The sequence below is a fragment of the Rhinolophus ferrumequinum genome (assembly GCF_004115265.2).
Source record: "Rhinolophus ferrumequinum isolate MPI-CBG mRhiFer1 chromosome 15 unlocalized genomic scaffold, mRhiFer1_v1.p scaffold_54_arrow_ctg1_1, whole genome shotgun sequence".
NCBI lineage: Eukaryota > Metazoa > Chordata > Mammalia > Chiroptera > Rhinolophidae > Rhinolophus > Rhinolophus ferrumequinum.
Window position 1 is genome coordinate 13,436,341 of NW_022680357.1, and position 17,178 is coordinate 13,453,518.

Below are 17,178 nucleotides of genomic sequence, written 5' to 3' on the forward strand. Positions count from 1 at the left end.
GTACAAAAATTTTTTGTTTGTTTAACCAAGTAACTAAATATGAAAACACCTACTTTTTAAATATTTCCTTTCAACCCAGTTCCTTAGAACTGTATTTGGGATACGTGTGTGTGGTTCAAGATATACTAGCATTTAGTCATTCGGCTGAGTCTTCTCAGTTTCGAAGTTTCCTCTTTTCAAATCCATTTGACCCCACGGAGTCAACATATGGAATTGTTTGTGTTGAATGAACCTTTGCAAGGCATCTCTGTCTAGACACTCAAGCTGAGGAAGGAAAGGGTCACGGCCTGGTTTTGTAGGGCCCTCATGCTAAGAATGGTTTTTGTGAGGGGTTTTTTGTGTTTTAAAGGGTGGTTTAAAAGAATAGAAACAATGAATCTGTGACAGAGACCATGTGTGAAGTAAAATATTTACTTCCTGGCCTTGACAGGAAAACGTTTGTTGACTCCTGCTGGGCAAAGTCTTTTGTTTTAATTTAAACATTCAAGGAAATGTTGTATTCTTCGCATCCTATACGTACTGATTTTTGCTGATAAAGATGTTCTTCCAGTCATGTTCGTCCTCCCGAGCCTAGAGCTGCCCACCTCCTGGTTGGGCAAGCCTCTCACGCAGACTCACTTTGCATCTCTGTGTGTTTATGCCAGGTGGGAACTTGAGCAGTTAATGTGCTCCACCTCCCTAGGCCTCAGTTTCCCCATGTATGAGGTAAGCCTGGCTGCTTAGGGTCGTTGTGAGGATCCAACGAGCGTGTTGCCCCATGCTGTTTGCACTCCAGACAACAACAGAAGAGTCAAGTACGTTCTCGTGACTTACAACCTTTTATTAGTGAGGGTGTCCTTAAGTACAGTCGGAGTGCATAGAAAACAGTGTGACGCTCCTGCTCTTAGCCGTTCGAGCAGTGTCTCCTTTTTAATTCAGGCGACTACAGAAGGCACTTGGGTCTCCGTGAACTGTGCATCTGACGTGTGGTAACCAGGACCAGGAAAGAGTTTGCAAACAAAGACCTACCGAACGGCGTTGGAAGGGTACACAGGTCAGGGAATGGCTTGGGAATGGGGGTGGGGGGCAGTGGCACCCATTTGGGTGGCTTTCTCCCCATTTTATGTCAACTAAGTTGCCAGTGATTAAGTTACCGTGGATCTATTTTTCTAAAAACTCAACATCTCTGCACAAAATTCATTGATACGAGGGGGCGTGGGTGTGTGTGTCTTCTGTTGGTTTGTCTCATCGGGTCCATCATTCAACACTTGGATTGATACCCTGGACCCAGGGTGGTGGGTTTCATGTCCATTGTGAGGGGTGTCGGTGATATCTGCCATTGGACAATGGGTTCAGACAGTGCTAAGCAGAGTCCACTGGGTGTTTTGTTCCGTTTTCAGCAAGTTGTCTATTCACTGGCTTTGGTTCCGTTGAAGTCTGCATCGCGGGCGTCCATTTCCTCATCAGAACCGTCCGCATTTTCAATAATTCTACGTCCTCCAGACCTTCTAGCGGGAACAAAAGAGGTCTCGTTTCCTCGCCTGTGGGTTTTAAGAAAACACACATTTCTTTAGTACAGAAACCTCCCTCAAGGTCGGGAGAGATTTTTTTTTAGCAGGAACAAAAAACAGACTCAAATGAGACAGAAATTGAGGTTGAAGTCTACAGATCCTGACCAGTTTCAAGGTACAGTTTTACATTTGATTGGCCGGAATGGCGGGCAAGTAGGTTTTTCAAGGCAGAACCATCTGCTTTAAAAAACGTCTGGCTGGTCATTTGATGGTACACAGGGTTCTTGGTCTGCCGCGGTGACCGCGTCCCCATGGGTTTATTCACACCCGTGGGGCAGGTATGAAGGAGAATTGTCATGGTCTCCTCTTGTGCCTCACGTTTAGAAGGAAAGACAGGGAAGGGTTTGCGGAAATTGGGAAAAGGTGAAAGTGAAAGTGAAGGTCACGGGCAGCCCTGCGTAGATGCCAGGAGGCTGTTCTCTGGTTAAAGGCCACACACAGCCCCCTGCTTTTGGGGAGCAGAATTCTTGGACTGAGCTCCCCCAAAGCGAAGTCTTGTTTGTGTTTTGTTCACCGTGGCAGCCACCATGCATGGCTTACAATAGGTGTTCAGTGAATATTGGTTAGAACAGTAAGTTGGACGTGTTAATCCAAGATGTAGTTTAGCTCCAGCTTGTAGGACACCCCATTCTGTCCTTACCGCTCCCATCGCCTCTTCTCTGTCCTGCCGGATGCCCTGAGTTGTCACCTGAGTTACCCTCAGATGACCCTGCCCACCTGGAGTGAGGCTTTGGGTGGGGCGGGCCAGGCAGACTTTTTGTAAAAGACCCACTTGACCACACAAAGGCTGGACAGAAAAGCCAGGAAGGTGAGCCCATCCCAGTTATCAATACTTTAGTCAAAGGGGACAGCTCGGACAGGTAAGACTAGAGGCAGAAGCAAGGCCCAGAGGGTCCTGACGGCTGGAAAGGGGAATCCCAACAGGACTGCAATCCAAGGGTGGGAAAAACCCACCAGGGGTGGTGGATCGTATTCCCGAGGGACAGGGATGAGGAATAAATCCTTAAGGTTGTAGCCACTCCCAGCCTCTCGCACGTCAGGGGAGCTTCTAGGCCTCTGGCTCCCTTAGAACTAATTTCCCATCACTCTCAAGCAGTGACCTTAGAAGTCTTTTTTCTGTGATGTTGTGTTTTTGAAGAGTCTGGGTCAGAGCAGGGTCCCAGGGTCCAGTGGGAGCAGCAGCAAAGCAGGCGCCCCGTCCTGCTTCTCCTGTCCAGGTTCAAACTCCACGGGACGGCCTGGGGCCAGGACCCAGTGCCTCACCTGTGCTTCCAGGCTCCAGGCACTCTCTTTGTGCGCCCCCCCCCCCCCCCCCCCCCCCCCGTCCCCTGAAACTGGCTAGGAGCTTTTCATTGGCAAAAGTGCTCCCTCGATTTCAAAAGGAAACCGTGCCCTGGGTCACTGTAAGTCCCCTGTTTAGGCTGCAGTCCTGCAAGCCTCTTTGTCCTGGTTCAGGTGTCTCTTGAATGAGTGGTTTCAAATCCTAGGCAAAGGTTGACACTGGCTCTATCTGTTCCAGGAAGTAGGAGACCCCACCTAAGATTTTCTGAAAGGCTCTGATCCTAGAGAATTTGGATTCTACTTGTGGACTCAGCTTATCAAAGGTGCTGCTGGCACACCAGGTATGAGCACCTCTTGCTTCATAGGGACTGGGTTCCCCATTAACTGGTGGGTCCCAGGCTCCAGCCAGCCCTAGAATTCAGCTATTGGCATGACAGCTGCTTGAAAGCTCTGTGCCTTAAAGGCTGAAAGCTCCTGCCAAGACCTCATCCAGCTTTAAGGATTTGGGTAGCAACAGCAAAGCTGAGATTCTTGAAAAGAGAAGGCAGATACAAGCCAGGGCTTGCCTGGCCTCTTGAGGATGAGAGGAAAACCAGGCCCCAGTTGCCTAACTTTACACAGGAAAAAGTTGTTAGAATCCCAGAGAAGTCGAGACCTCTTATCTCTGTCTGAGAAGGGCCCCATGTGCTTCCTACAGTCTTGGTTATCCGTTCCCCAATCCGTGAATACGTGCCCGTGAGATTTCTGGGAAAGGCCAGGACTGTGCTTGGCTGTGTGTGGGGGCCGGTGTCCACCCTTGTGTGCTGAAAATGCAGTGAGCAGCTCGGCCTTGCTGAAGCCTCGCAGCCAGCCCTTCCACTTGTAAGACATCGTGGTGAGGGCTTATTTTCTTTGCAGACAAGATTGTGAATGCTCAACCCGTAGGTGGACAAGTTCCTGGGCTGTGGTACCATGAACCCGTGCTTTGTTCATTCTGATTAGTGAACTAGACCAGCCAGACTGAAGCCATTTTGCAGGAATAAACCTAGAGCAGAGTTGTTACAACCTTTCAGCGCATGTCTCAGCCCGACCTGGGGGACAGCACAACCGAGGGGCCGGCAGTGTAAGAAAAAAGAGGTTCTTATGCAGGTCAGAACAATCCAAGTGACACACACACAGCCTGTACACTCTCGTCAGCATGTGGTGTGACAGGGACACATTTGGTGCCATGTCATGCCAAAGCAGAAGTGGAGAAGGAAAATGGGTCAAGACATGAGGTCATCTGGTGTTGATCTTGGTTGTGATGAAAGAGTTTTGAACTAAGATGTCCAAGCCTCCAGATTTTGCAGGAATCTCACAGAAATTTGCAAGGGCCAAGAAAAGGGGACAGGGAGGGCGCGATGAGCAGAAAGGACATGGAAACTGAGTGTGACACACATGAGCTGCGAAGCTGAAGGCATGATACCTGGTGAGTCATTGCGGAGTTTCCTGGGGGAGGGGGCCTCTGAAACAGAGAGAGAGAGTCCCTGGTGGTTACCATCGGGAGCCCACTTAGGCACCTTTTCAATCCTGAAAGGCATTTGCTTCTATTAAATAATTACAGGCACTTTTAAGTCAACCTTCTAGCGAAGCACCTGAAGCCCAGAGCTCTTAGAGAGGCTGGCACAGAAAAGGACAGGCTGCTTTTTTTCAATCACAAAGCAATGTCTGTCCTTCTGAGCCTCTTTTAAGAGTGCAGGTGGCTTCCTCCCATTAGGTGGACCTGTTCAGGAAGGTGAAGGCATTTGAGGACGCTAGTTCAAAGACCCCCGTGGGGACAGAACCTGAAAGGTCCAGGCAAAGAAGCTGTTGAAAATCTCCCTTTATTATTACTGAGTCTTCCTCCCTATAGCAAGAAGGTAGAGGTGGACGGCCTGTGGCATCTCATGTTGGAGATGACCAGCAATGTGGCACAGGAAGGGGGCACTGGTCAGGCTCGAAGGAGGGCTTGTGTGGAGATGCATCTGGTTGATAAAACTGAAAGCTGCTTTGCAATTCCTTGTTCTGAGGAGCTGGCTAGGCCTGTCAACCTCACTCAGAGATCTGTTTTGAGGAAAATCTATGCATGATTTCAGGTTCTTGTATATCTAGAAGACGCAGAGCAGGAAGAAAAGGCACAGCCTATGTTGTGTATGTTCACGTTAGGACTAAAAAACGGTTCCTTCCGTACTGGCCTGTATGGCCTCAGGAGGGTCAGTTGTGTGAGGCAGAACCCACGGGGGACGTTCAGCATACCCCAAGAAAAGGGAGCAGTGACAGCAAAGGGATGAGAGCTGGAGTGGCTGCTTCACCACGCAGCCCAGCCACCGAGGAGGGGCGGAGTCGTCACCAACAGAGCGTAGCTGGGGGTTCTCGTGGCCAGAGCAGCTCTCGTCCCGATAGTCCAGCCTGGGGATCGCTCCCAGGCCCCTGCTGGACCTGAGCAGTTAGGCCTGGTCCCCATTCTCGCCAGGGCCCACAAGCCTCTCATCATGCTGGGACTGGGGGCTCCTCCCTGAATGCCGGTACCCTGAACCAGCTGCTGTCTCCCCGCTTCTGAAAGGGGTTTGGGCTCCCACTTGTCTCACAGGGGTCTCACAGCCGCAGCGTACGTACCAGGTGAGTTCAGAGGGGCCCTGGGGGAACTGAGTGCACAGTGAGAAAGGTGTTCCCTTGTTGACTCTTTAAATGTCTGACTGTGTCAGAGAAAGTCTGCTTGGTGCTAACGTGTTTCGTCACTGCCTTTTTAACAGAAGTAGGCCTTCAGCTGAGCGTCATCAGTTTGTGGCCACGATAGCTACAACTCACTGATTTCACTGTGATTTTGCGGGGACCTGTTGATGCAGGTGATGGTTTAACAATGGAGATGGCACTGTGTCATTAACAGTGACAGTGGTACCTCTGTTTTCGAACGTCTCCGTTGACAAACATTTCGGTTTACGCACGCCGTAAATGTAATGGATCTATGGTATCATTAGATAGGAAACTTCATGCTGAATTTGCAGTTTTAGGGGTTTATTTTAAAGGTCTAGAATGGATTAGTTCATTTTGCGTTACTTTCTATGGGGAAACGGCCTCGGTTTTCGAATGTTTCAGAACTCAAACGGTCTTTCAGAACGGATTACATTCGAAAACCGAGGTACCACTGTAATTTCAAAGAAAAGGTCAAGTTAACAAGAGCGCAGGTACTAAGAGGCTAAGGCAGAATGGTCAAGTTGATTGAGAAGGACTGAGGTGGAGAAACATCATCTCTAACTCAATGACTGAAGGTTACTCTACGCCCAGCACTACCCCAGACACTGGGGATGAATAATCAGGTAAGACCTCTGTGCGCATGGCCTTGCAGGCCCAAGTGGAGACAGATTGTGACTGAAATAAACAAACAGCAGGTTACATGCTGACAGGTGTGTAAGGAGAACTGTAGGGAGTGAGGCTGGGCATTTTAGGGTAACAGAGATGAGTCAACATCTGAAGGCGAGTCAGCTATGCAGATAGCTGGGGGAAGAGCATTCCAGGCAGAGGGGCAGCCAGTGCAAAGGCCCTGAGGCGGTGTGGGAAGAGCATTCCAGGCAGAGGGGCAGCCAGTGCAAAGGCCCTGAGGTGGTGTGGGAAGAGGCCAACGGGGAATTTAGGAGGCAATGGACAGATCGTGAAGGGCCTAGCGGAAGCAACCAGGGTAAGGACGCTGCTTTGGCTCCGAGTGAGGCGGAAGCCATAGGAGGGTTCCAAGCAAAGGAGGGACGTGATCCAACTCCATTGAAGCAGAGTTCCTCCAGCTGCTGTGTTGAGAACAGACTTTAAGGGGGGGCCAGCATGGAAGCAGGGAGGCCCATGAGGAGCCTGCAAAAGTGATCTGGATGGGAGGAGAGGGGGGCTTGGACCAGGGTGGCAAGAAGTGGTTGGATTCTGGATGTGTAGTATTTTTAAGTGAGCTGACCAGATTTTGCAAGATTGGATGTAGGGCATGAGGGAGAAAAATAATGACCACAAAGTTTGCGGCCTTGGCTAATGGCAGCTTTATTCCATTTGCTGAGCTGGGAAGGACTGGGAGAGGAGCTGGTAAGAAGGGGTTCAGTCAGGAGTCAGGTTGGGGTGTATAAGGTGTGAGCTGCCTATTAAGGCATCTCGTGGGAATGTCAGGCAGGGTCTGGAGTTCCAGGAAGAAACTAAGAACTCACTAGATGGAAATGGGATTCTAAAGCCCCAAGGCTGGCTGAGATCACCGAGGGGGAAGTGAGCCAGATGGCCAAGAAGAGAACCAAGATGGCCTCCAGGGGCAGGACAGTGGCAAGCGGGCTTTGAGAGGAGGGACCCGGCAGAGGAGAAGCAGCGAGCAGCCAGAAAGGTAGGATGAAACCAGCTGAGGCTGGTGTCTGGGAAGCCCAGTGGAGAAAGTCCAGCGAGGAGGAGTGATGGGCTGGAGCACAGGGCGGGCGCCCAAGTCAGGTGAGGACCGAGGACTGACCAGAGGGGTAGCGGGTGTGTGGTCAAGGGCAGCGGGGGCGGGGGCTACGCGGTGTTCCCAGCTGGGGCAGTGACTGACAGGGAAACCGTCCATAGGACCAAGGAAAGAATTTCTGGAGCAACGTCCTTGAGTAAACGAGAGGGGGCGGACTGATGAAGGGGACAGTTCAGCACAGAAATGGGAAAAGCAGAAGTGAGCACAGACACAGGGAGGTCGACGGGGAAGTGGGAGCTTGTTTACGCTTCACGACAGTTTCTATTTGTCCTGGTAGATAGGAAGTAAGGTCATCAGCTGAGAGTAGGGTGGGTGAGGGTAGTAAGTTTTGGGAGAAAGTAAAAAGGCGTCTCGGGGGGAGACTGAGGTGCAGGGAACCCTCCGTGGGGGCCACTCGGCGTTAGCCATCGAGAACTTGCAGCGGGACGTGGCAGCATGGCTGATGGCTTTTCTCACACTACTTTGAGCTGCAGAAGGTGGAAAGTTGGGTACAATTTGGGTTGTGTTTTCACCAAGTGAGTACAACAAAGCAAGAGCAGGGCCTGGCCCAGGGTACTGAGGATGTCTGAAAGGCTGCTGGCAACCTCTGAGCATGGGCTGCAGACAGCAAGGTGCCAGGGGCAGATGGTGCCATGCCTGCTGGTCATAATAGGGCTTCGAGTTACTGGTGATGCCTGTGGAGTGGCAGGACCATGGAGGAGAGAAGGTCAAGGACGTGAGAGGCTGGAGGGGTGAGAGAATGGACCGGGACCCAGGTGGACAGAGGGGTGGGCGGGAACCCCAAGGAGCAGGGTGGTCACCTACATACCTTCAAACCCAGAGGTACAGGGGGTGAGGGAGAGAGAACAGCCCCATTTAGGGCAGAGGTTCTCAACCCTGGGTGACTGTACCCCCAGGGGACATCTGGCAATGTCTGGGGATATTTTAGGTTGTCACCAGGGCGGGGGAGTGCCACGGTAGCTGTGGGTGGCCAGGGATGCTGCTCGCATCCTACGGTGCCCAGGCCAGGCCCTGTGGTAAGACCAGACTTATCCAGCCCCAAACCCCAATAGGGCCGAGAACCCCTGAGTTCGAGAACGCTGGTGAAGAGAAAGGCCAGTAAATATTCAGGAGAGAATGGGGTTTGCAGTTGTCGGCGATGCAATGAAGAAGAGGTTTCAGGAGCTGGGACACGGCCTCTCCCTCCTCCTCCGCCCCAGGAGGGTCATTGGGACGAGAAGGGGAGCCCCTCAGGCAGGGCCTGGACACTGCACTGTGATTGTGGGAAGAGCCCCGCAGGAAGCCAGGGCCTGGGGCAGGGTGCCTTCTGCATCGATACCGAGTCACTGGGGGCATCTCGGGGGCCTGAGCAGCCCCCACCTCACCTGAGCTTGCTCTTGAGCGCTGTCATCTCCCGGCCCATGGCCTCGTTGCTCTCGGTGGCCTCGTCCAGCTCCCGCTGCAGCTTCCTGCGGTTGGCATTGATTCGCTGTGACTCCTCCTCTGCCTCTTCCAGCTGCCTCTTGAGTTGCTTGACCTTTGTGTTTCCTTTCTCTGCCTGTCAAGGAGAGGCCCAGGGTCAGGGGGTTTTGGGGTGCCAGGGGAGGGTTGGGGTGTCCTGGGGGGCCGGGAGAGGGCCAGGGGTCCTGGGAGGCCAGGGGGCCCACGGTGGCCACATACCTGCTCCTTGTACTGCTCAGCCGCCTTGCGTTCATCCTCCACCTGTAGCAGGACTTCCTTTAGCTTCTTGTCTTTCTGCTTCAGGGACTTGGCAGCTGCCAGTTTCTCTCTGCGCACACGGGGCGGGGGAGGAAGAGGATGGCTTCTGCGCAGTCGGTATGTAAACCCGACCGGCATCTGGCCCACTGTGGGCACTTTCCCTGAGCCCCCAGTTGGGGCTCATCCCTAGAATCTGTCCAATAGCAGAACAGGACTCGGTCCCAAACGGAGCGCCATTGAATCGTGGGTGAACCCTGGACACGTGCTTAGCAAGAGGAGCCAGTCACGGGGCCTCAGATTAAGTGAGTCCACATACTCACTTAAGTGAGGTCCAGGATTCACAAGAAGAGCGAGCGGTGGGTGTTTAGGGGGCATAGAGGGTGAGGCTGAGGGGCACAGTTTCTTACGAGCTGATGAAAATGTTCTCGAGTTGACTGGTGAGGGTGGACCTATCTGTGAATATACTAAAAGCCATTGAATTGTACAAGTTGTGAATAACGAGTTGTCACTACAGCCACTACCAAACAAACAAGAATGGGTCAGAATCCTTCCAGTGTGATGGTCACAAATGTGCTGTGAACTTACAGCTTGGTCGCCCTGTCACTAACATGAAGAGCCTTCCCATAGTTGTGCGTGCTGCATGGGGTGCTATTTGGACGTTTTGTGGAATTAACATGACGTCCTGCAAACATAGGTTAGGAAGAGCCACGTGTGCTCCCGGGCAGGCTGGCTGGTGTCACTGAGGACTCGGGCTACTTAGGAGAACAGTGGGCATTTCCAGGGCTCACTCGGGGCCGGGGCCAGGCACAGCCTGTGTTCTCAGTTCTTCCGGCACGGCTGCAGCCCGGGAACCACTGAGCTTACCTCACAGGCAGAACTGATACCCGGAGAGGCCCACAGACCCCGGACACCACACCGCTCACGGGCAAGCAGGCTGGCACTGGAGCCCGCATCCCCCCGTACCTGGCCTCCTGCTCGACCTGCTCCTCCAGCTGTGCGATCTTGGCCTCCAGCGCTGCGATGGTAGACTTGAATTTGGACTTGACGGCCCCCTCCATCTCCTGCAGCTTGCTCCGGAGCTCCTTGTTCTGCCGCTCGAGCTGCTGCCGTGCACTCTCATTCTTCTGGGCCGCGCTGCGCTCTGTGGCCAGCTCGTTGCTGAGCTGCTCAGCCTGGGGAAGCAAGGGGATGGTCGTGAGGTGGAGGGCAGGGAAGCCCGGGGGTGCAGTGAGATGACCCCAGCCTTTGTCAGCCTCTGCACCCAGGAGCCTGCAATGATGTCACCGAACCAGCGTGGGGCTTTGAACTAAAGCCTGTTCCAGGGTGGGTCTGAGGCAGGTGCTGCCCTGGGGCCCAGGACCCCAGCAGCCTGCCCAGCTCTGGCCCCCACCTGCTGTGTGGCCTTGCGGACGCGGTCACTCATGGCTTCCATGTTGCCTTGCTCTTCCTCCAGCTCTTCCTCCAGCTGCGCAATCCGGGCCTCCAGGCGGCGCTTCTCATCCTGAAGTGTGTTCCTAAGGGAAATGCAGCCGTGTCTGAGGGCTCCAGCCTCCCACCGGCTTAGAAAACACCCTCTCCTTGGAGGAGCAATACCTCGGGGTTGTCCTCGTTTATAACTGAGGAAACTGAGGCTCAGAGAGGCTGAGAGACCTGTCCAAAGTCACATAGCAGGGAAGTGGGACTCATACCCAGTGGGTTTTAGCAAAGCCAGGCCTGGGATGAGGGCCAGCTCTCCTCTCTGACATCCCCAGCTGTCCCGTCCCCACCAGTGAAACTGGCCACATTCCAAGTAGGGTATGGACACACTGAGAGCCCTGCCACAAGCTCAGCTGAACCTTCTGTCACTTTCAGCATGAAAACGGGTCTGGGAGGCTCTCCTGTCAGCTGCCTCTACATCAGCATCTGAGTCTAGGATCCCCCTCCCTCCCGCTGTGGCTCCCTACCTTCCTGACACACTGCTGGCCAGCTCCTCAGCCAGTTCCTCCTTCTCCAGGTCTGCCTGTTTGCGAGCCCTCTCAGCTGCGGCTAGATCCTGGATGGTGGGGAGTGGGGAGGAAGGAAACCTGTTGTCTGCCAGGGGACGGCTGTGCCTTACCCGAGAAGCCAACCTCCTCCTGTCACCAGGCCCCCTGCAGTCTCTACAGCCACCCTCCAAAATGCTGCACCTCCTCTGAGCTCAGGGGAGGCCCTGCAGACACATCAGAGGAGAAAAGCTTGTGTCTTCCAATGCCCGACCACGGAGGTCTAAGGACGGATGAAAGAACACAGGCTGTGGATGGATGCACACACAACCTGTGCTGCCAAGGGCGGGGGCCACGCTGGCCCCCTCGGGGGCTCTCGTAGCGAGAAGAAGGCTTTACCTCCTGTAGCTGCATGAGATCTGCTTCTAAGCTCTTGGCTTTCTTCTCATTCTCCTTGGCCGTGGCAAAGATCTCGTCTCTGGAGGCACGGGCATCTTCCAGCTCTCTCTGGAAGTCCTTCATTTGAGCCTGCGTGAGTCAACAGGAAGGACAAGCTAAGATATCCTCACGCACCCAAGTTACCTTTCCATGCCAACCCCTAGCATTTTCCACAATTAACTGCACGGAAGTCCCTGTTGCATGGGCACTGCCCTCAGCGTCAGGTGGCCAGGTGCCACTCTGGGTGGGCCCAGTAGATCTAAGACACGGTGATGGGACCTGAGTGCCTTGGCGATAACAGTGCCCTCCCCAGGGCAGGAAACAGCCACCAGAAGCTCGGTGGTGGTGGAAAACCCCAGCTGAACAGGCACTGGTGGCCGAGAGAGGCCTGTGGCCTGACTGGGGACAGTGTCTCCCTGCATCGCTCGCACCCTACGCCAGGCGTCACCCACCTGTAACTTGCGTAGCTGCTTGATGGCTTCCTCCCTCCCCTTTATGGCCGAGTCCGCCTGCAGCTCCAGGTCCTTCAGGTCCACTTCCAGCTTCTTTTTGGCGGCAGCGGCCAGGGCGCGTTGCTTCCGCTCGTCTTCCAGTTCCGTCTCGTACTCATGGAGCTGAGCAAAGACAAGATGTGTGCTGCCGGGCTGGGCCGCCCCGCGCTGGGCCTTCCCCTGCCCCCCCGCCAGCGTTCACTGAGCGCCCGGTGTGCACCCCACCTGCAGGCAGGTTTCCTCACCCCGGTTGCAAGTGAGACAACAGTCTCCATGAGCCCAGGGATTGGTGGAAGAAAGGAAAGCAGGCATCCCCGTTCCCCCCATGCCCCCGACACGGATTACCTGCCTCTGGAGCTGCCGCCTCTTCTCTTCATTCTGCTCATCCCGGGCCTGGAGGTCGCGCTCGAACTGGCCCTTGAGGGCCTGCATGTTGACCTCGAGCCGCAGCTTGGCGTCTTCGGTCGCCTGCAGCTCATCCTCCAGCTCTTCCAGCTGGGTCTTCATCTCCTCCATCTGCGTCTCCAGGGCCCGCTTGGACTTCTCCAGCTCATGGACCTTTTACGTGAGGGGTGCCTTCCTGAAGATGGTCCGGCAGCCCACACCGACAGGCTTCTATCTCATTAAGGTCAGGGAGATGGGTTCTGCCCCCCGCAGGATGTATGACCAGGAATGGAGACCAGCACCTTCCTCTCAGAACTCGTGACTCAGACCCCACCCCCACCCGCTGCTCCAGCCAGGCCCCACCTTTGCACCAGCCCAGGCGACTGCCTTCCATTCCTGATGATCACTTAACACGAAAGAGGCCCCGAGCCAGCACCACCGCCCCCACCATGGACTGGTAAACAGCAGAGAAAAGACCTGGAGGAAGAGCGACTTACGTTCTTGCCGACGTCGTCCTTGGAGCTAACCAGGTCCTCCATCTCGGCTTTGAGCATCTTGTTGGTCCTCTCGAGTTCCTCTTTGGCTTCCAGGGCCTCCTCGAGGGCCCGTGCCAGGGACAAGGCCTTGGTTTCCTTTTCCCTGGCTTCCGCCTCGGCCTTGTCTCTCTCATCCGCATATTTGGACGAGATGTTTTTCTCCTCGGCCAACAACTACAACACAACAAAAAATCCAAAGGTGACCTTTAGGCATGCCTGCGGTTCAGCCCCATTTCATCACAAAGCCCCGTGTCCCACTGCACTGGTGCAGCTGTGAGTCAGTCAGAATCAATGGGAATCGTTTATAGTCAGCTTGCTTTCTGACTCCCAGGTCCTGCAAGGCCAGCATCTGCTGAATCTTTGAGCTTCAAAACCAAGAACGCTGTCCATGGTGGTTAGAATATACTGCTACTGAGGTCAAAGTGACCGTTCATCCCACCAGAGGCCACTCATTCTTTTCTCCTTTCATGGCCACAGTAGCCAGATCCCAAAAGTGGCCTGTGAGCCACAGCAGGAAACGGTGAGTGTGCATGTCTCTCCCACACTCTGCTCAAAGAACACTCCATGCTGACGTCCACCTCATCTTCAGAGAGAGCAGTGTATTACGTATTGGAATATCCGAAAGCCAGACTTCCAGAATTCAGCAAAGACAGGTAAGGAACAGGAGCTCCCAAACAATGCAGTCGTCACACAAGCCCCACCCTGCGTGTGATAGGAAAACAGTAAAAGTGCCCGGAGACCTTGACCAGATAATGAAACAGCAGGTGAAAAGTAGTGAGGACAAGCTGACAGCACAGAGAAGGGGTGGTTGGTGGAACGGAACAGGCCGCGTGCTGTACAGAAGCCGGGTGCTCTGGATCCAGGTGGGGGGGCAGTGAGCCCCCCCAAACCTCCCACTACAATCCCCAAATTGATTAACCCCAAGTCATTTGCAAACCAATGTTTACTAAATCTGAGTAACATATATGAAAAGTTGGTATTTAGGGGTTTGGGTCATACTGGTATATACGCATTTATCAGAACTCGGTGTCCACTTCAGATTTGTGCATTTCATCCTCGAAGCAAAATTGTGTTTTAAATATACCTCTAATGTGTAATGCTGACGTATCAAGGGGGGAAAGATGTCTACAAATTGCTTTGCAGGGCATCCAAAGATAAGATACGGATGACAGATATGACTCATCTTTATAAATAAATACGTGATGAAGTGAGTATGGTAAAGTGTTAATGATCAAATCCAGGCATGCGATTCTTTCAGCTTTACTGTGTGCTGGCAATTTTTCGTAATGAAACATTATGGACAAGTGGTATTTAAATACTCAATGAGTGAAGAAAATAAACACATAAGCCTTATTCCTTTTGGGGGCTAGAAACTAAGGCATGACAAGGTTGGCAGATGGCCCTTGCAGTGGTGGCCCCTGGAAACGTTTATCACAGCCAGCGGGACTACCACTGGCCTCACTCTGACCTAGGGAGCCCTTGTTTCAGCGTCACCCAAAGCAAGCTAGCCTTCCCTCCATCACTTCCAGCAAAGCAGGGACGGGATGCAACAGCAGTCAGCCCCGACCACCCCGCCAGCCTCCAAGAATGGTGGAGAGCCCCCGCCCCCAGCTCCTACCTGATCAAACTTCTTCTGCTTCTTTTCCAGGTTGGACACCAGTTGCCGCTGGTTGTCCAAATCAACGACCAGGTCGTCCAGCTCCTGCTGAAGCCTGTTCTTGGTCTTTTCCAGTTTGTCATAAGCAGCTGCCTTCTCTTCGTACTGCTGGGTGAGGCCCTCGATTTCCTTCTGGAACCGCTTCTTGCCCTCTTCCAGGGACTCCACAGTGCTGGCAAACTCCTGCAGCTTCTTCTTGGAATCGGAGAGCTGAAATGGCCGGGACCGGGGTGGGGTGAGGAGGGCAGGGAGTGATTCCCCAGTGTCCCCAGACCCCAAGAAGCTGACCACCTTCTCATTGAAGAAATTCAACAGCAGGGGGAGCCGGGGAGCCAAGCAGCATGGCGCCCGCGCTCCCACTGCTTAGCCTCGGGTCCCTGACCTCCCCTGGAGGCTTCCGCCAGGGAAGCGAGGGCTCAGCCAGCACCTGGATGTTTAGCGTTGAGATGTGGCGCTCCAGGTTCTGCTTGGCCTCTGTCTCCTCGTCTAGCTGCTCCTGCAGGCTGGTCCTCTCGTCCTCCAGCTGGCGCAGCTTGGTGGACACGTTCAGCTTCTGCCGGGTTTCTTCTTGAAGCAGCTCCTACGGAAAGGACACGTGACGTGCCAGGGACCCACCGCCAGGAAGGCAGTACCCCAGGTCCCTCTGGGTGACGTGACAGGATACCCACCTGGGTGTCCTGGAGCTGGGACCCCAGGGTGGCCACGTCCTTGGCCAGTTTGATGGCCTTGCCCTCCGCCTCGTTGAGCATCGCGGTCACACTCTCCACTTCATTCTGAGGAGGCCGAGAGACAGGTTAGTCGGAACCTCCGGGACCGAGGTTCCAGGGTCCTCTTTACTCCTGCGGTGTCTGCTGACAGACGCACCCGTGAGCTCTGGGGCCTGATGGGGCCTGGCCCCCACGGGAAGGACGTGCGTCGCCTCCACGTTAGGATCCCTGGTGCTAAGAACCTGTTAGAGCCCCAGACTCTTATCAACTGGGCCCTGAACCTGGGTCCTTGCCAAGGTTGGCACCGCTGGAGCAGCAGGTCTGACAGTCCAGACGCCGCAAGATGCTCTGGACTGGCCGACTCCCGAAAGCCAGGGAGGTGGCTGCGGGTGGCACCTTGGCTGCCCGGGGGCCCTGTTCCCACCACGCCCTCCCTCACCGTCCTCTTTGCCGTTGCACTGAGCCTCTGGCCAAAACCAAAGATGCAGACACTCAAGGTACAGAGCCCTCTACCGTTTCCTCTGCTTTTCACTCCAGCCCCTGGTGTCTCTGAGCAGGGCCTTGGGGAGATACGAGCCCGCCATCTGCCTCTTCACGTGTCCAGTAAGGACCTAAGTGATCTTGACGCCACCACTCCAGGGCCTTGCTTGTGTGAGGACAGCCACAGCCCTGCACACAACTGATAGGGAAGGTGCAGACGTACCGCTTCCCCGGCCCTCTCATCCCAGGCTGTGAGCACATGAAATGTTTACCAAAAGTATGGCCACATCCCATGAATGGGAAGTCGGGCCAAATGTCTAGCCAAAGCTACATGACCAAAGATAGACGACGTCATTCCCCAGCTTCAAACCCACCAATGGCTTCCCATCACTCAGAGGAGAGACTGACATACATGGCATAATAGGCCTCGAAGGCACGGAGTCGTCGGGCCACAGCCTGCGTCTCTCGTCCCATTTTGTACCAGTTTCCGCTTCCAACTGGGCATTCTAGCTTGACTGGCCTGACGTGATCTAACTTCCCACTGGGCCTTTGCACATGCTGTGCCCTCTGCCGGGTCGGCTGCTTCTCTGGCAGACTGTCCGTCCTTCTAGGGAGGCCTCTCCTGACTCCGCCTCCCGCAGGCCAGGCCCTCTTGTTGTTCACACACACTGCACTGCGCGTGTGCTGCACCTGTCCAGTACCGCTGTACATTGCTGTGTGATTATTACTGTCTTTCCCTCCGCTAGGCTGGCGCTCTGGGGGAGGGACAGTGTGTCTTCTTTGCTGTTGTATCTCAGGATCAGACACGGTGTCTGGCCTACAGCAGGTGCTCAGTAAATACTTGTTGAATGAACAGATGAAGGTTTTTCAAGGTCACAGTGGACAGAGGGACCATGCCACCTCCTGGAGGATGGCAGTGGAGGAAACCGACTTGCTTGAATGCAAGAGCAGCTCTAGTGGGCTGGGAAGCACCGCACGGCTCGCAGAACGGGCGCCAGGGACGCCTCCTCACCTGCAGCTTATGGACCTTGTCGTTGAGCTCGGCCCGGGCCCGCTCCCCATCGCTGCACTTGGATTGCAGCTCCTGCAGCTGCACCTCCAGCTTCTTCTTCTTGTGCTCCACCTCCTGCTTGGCCTGGCTCAGGACCCGCAGCTCGCCCGCCAGGTCTGCATTCTCCTTCTCCAGCGTCTGCTTATTCTTGTCGAGGTTGGCCTTGGCCTGGCCGAAGAAGCAGAAGGGAGGGAAGGCATTACAGCTGAGGCGGGAAGGCACTGTAAGGTAGGAACCTCCGCTGGCGGGGAATCTGCCCTCTGTCCGTTCCCCTCCCTCAGGTGGTCCAGGGACCCGTGCACTTCGCCTCAGGGGAGGGGCACAGTGGGGTGGGGAACCCGGAGTCACCGGGGAGACTTTCTGGATTCCGTTTTCCTAAAGCTCAGAGGCTGCAAAGTGGGATCCCAGGGGCTGCACGCAACCTGCGATCATGGCCCATTTGACCCTTTGTTACTTTTTGCCAAAATTAGTTGCCAACGTTTTAATAA

The 17,178-nt window shown here is 54.5% G+C and overlaps 1 protein-coding gene across 5 annotated transcripts in view; it reads right to left on the reverse strand.

Moving 5' to 3' along the window:
* Window positions 1-799: 799 nt before the first annotated feature.
* MYH11 (myosin heavy chain 11) overlaps window positions 800-17,178 on the reverse strand; it is a 101,670-nt gene continuing 85,291 nt past the window's right edge. For 3 of the 5 annotated variants that reach the window (XM_033101994.1, XM_033101992.1, XM_033101993.1), the window contains 14 exons: window positions 16,652-16,858; window positions 15,121-15,225; window positions 14,880-15,032; window positions 14,414-14,662; window positions 12,757-12,969; window positions 12,221-12,433; window positions 11,837-11,998; window positions 11,346-11,474; window positions 10,929-11,017; window positions 10,376-10,499; window positions 9,949-10,157; window positions 8,947-9,055; window positions 8,652-8,824; window positions 800-1,520 (listed from right to left, as the gene is read on the reverse strand). In XM_033101994.1, the coding sequence (XP_032957885.1) occupies window positions 1,388-1,520; window positions 8,652-8,824; window positions 8,947-9,055; window positions 9,949-10,157; window positions 10,376-10,499; window positions 10,929-11,017; window positions 11,346-11,474; window positions 11,837-11,998; window positions 12,221-12,433; window positions 12,757-12,969; window positions 14,414-14,662; window positions 14,880-15,032; window positions 15,121-15,225; window positions 16,652-16,858 (2,268 nt within the window). In that variant the 3' untranslated portion in view covers window positions 800-1,387. Of the gene's footprint in view, window positions 1,521-4,275; window positions 4,315-8,651; window positions 8,825-8,946; window positions 9,056-9,948; window positions 10,158-10,375; window positions 10,500-10,928; window positions 11,018-11,345; window positions 11,475-11,836; window positions 11,999-12,220; window positions 12,434-12,756; window positions 12,970-14,413; window positions 14,663-14,879; window positions 15,033-15,120; window positions 15,226-16,651; window positions 16,859-17,178 lie in introns of all 5 variants that reach the window. The other 2 variants (XM_033101996.1, XM_033101995.1) reach the window with 1 other exon arrangement.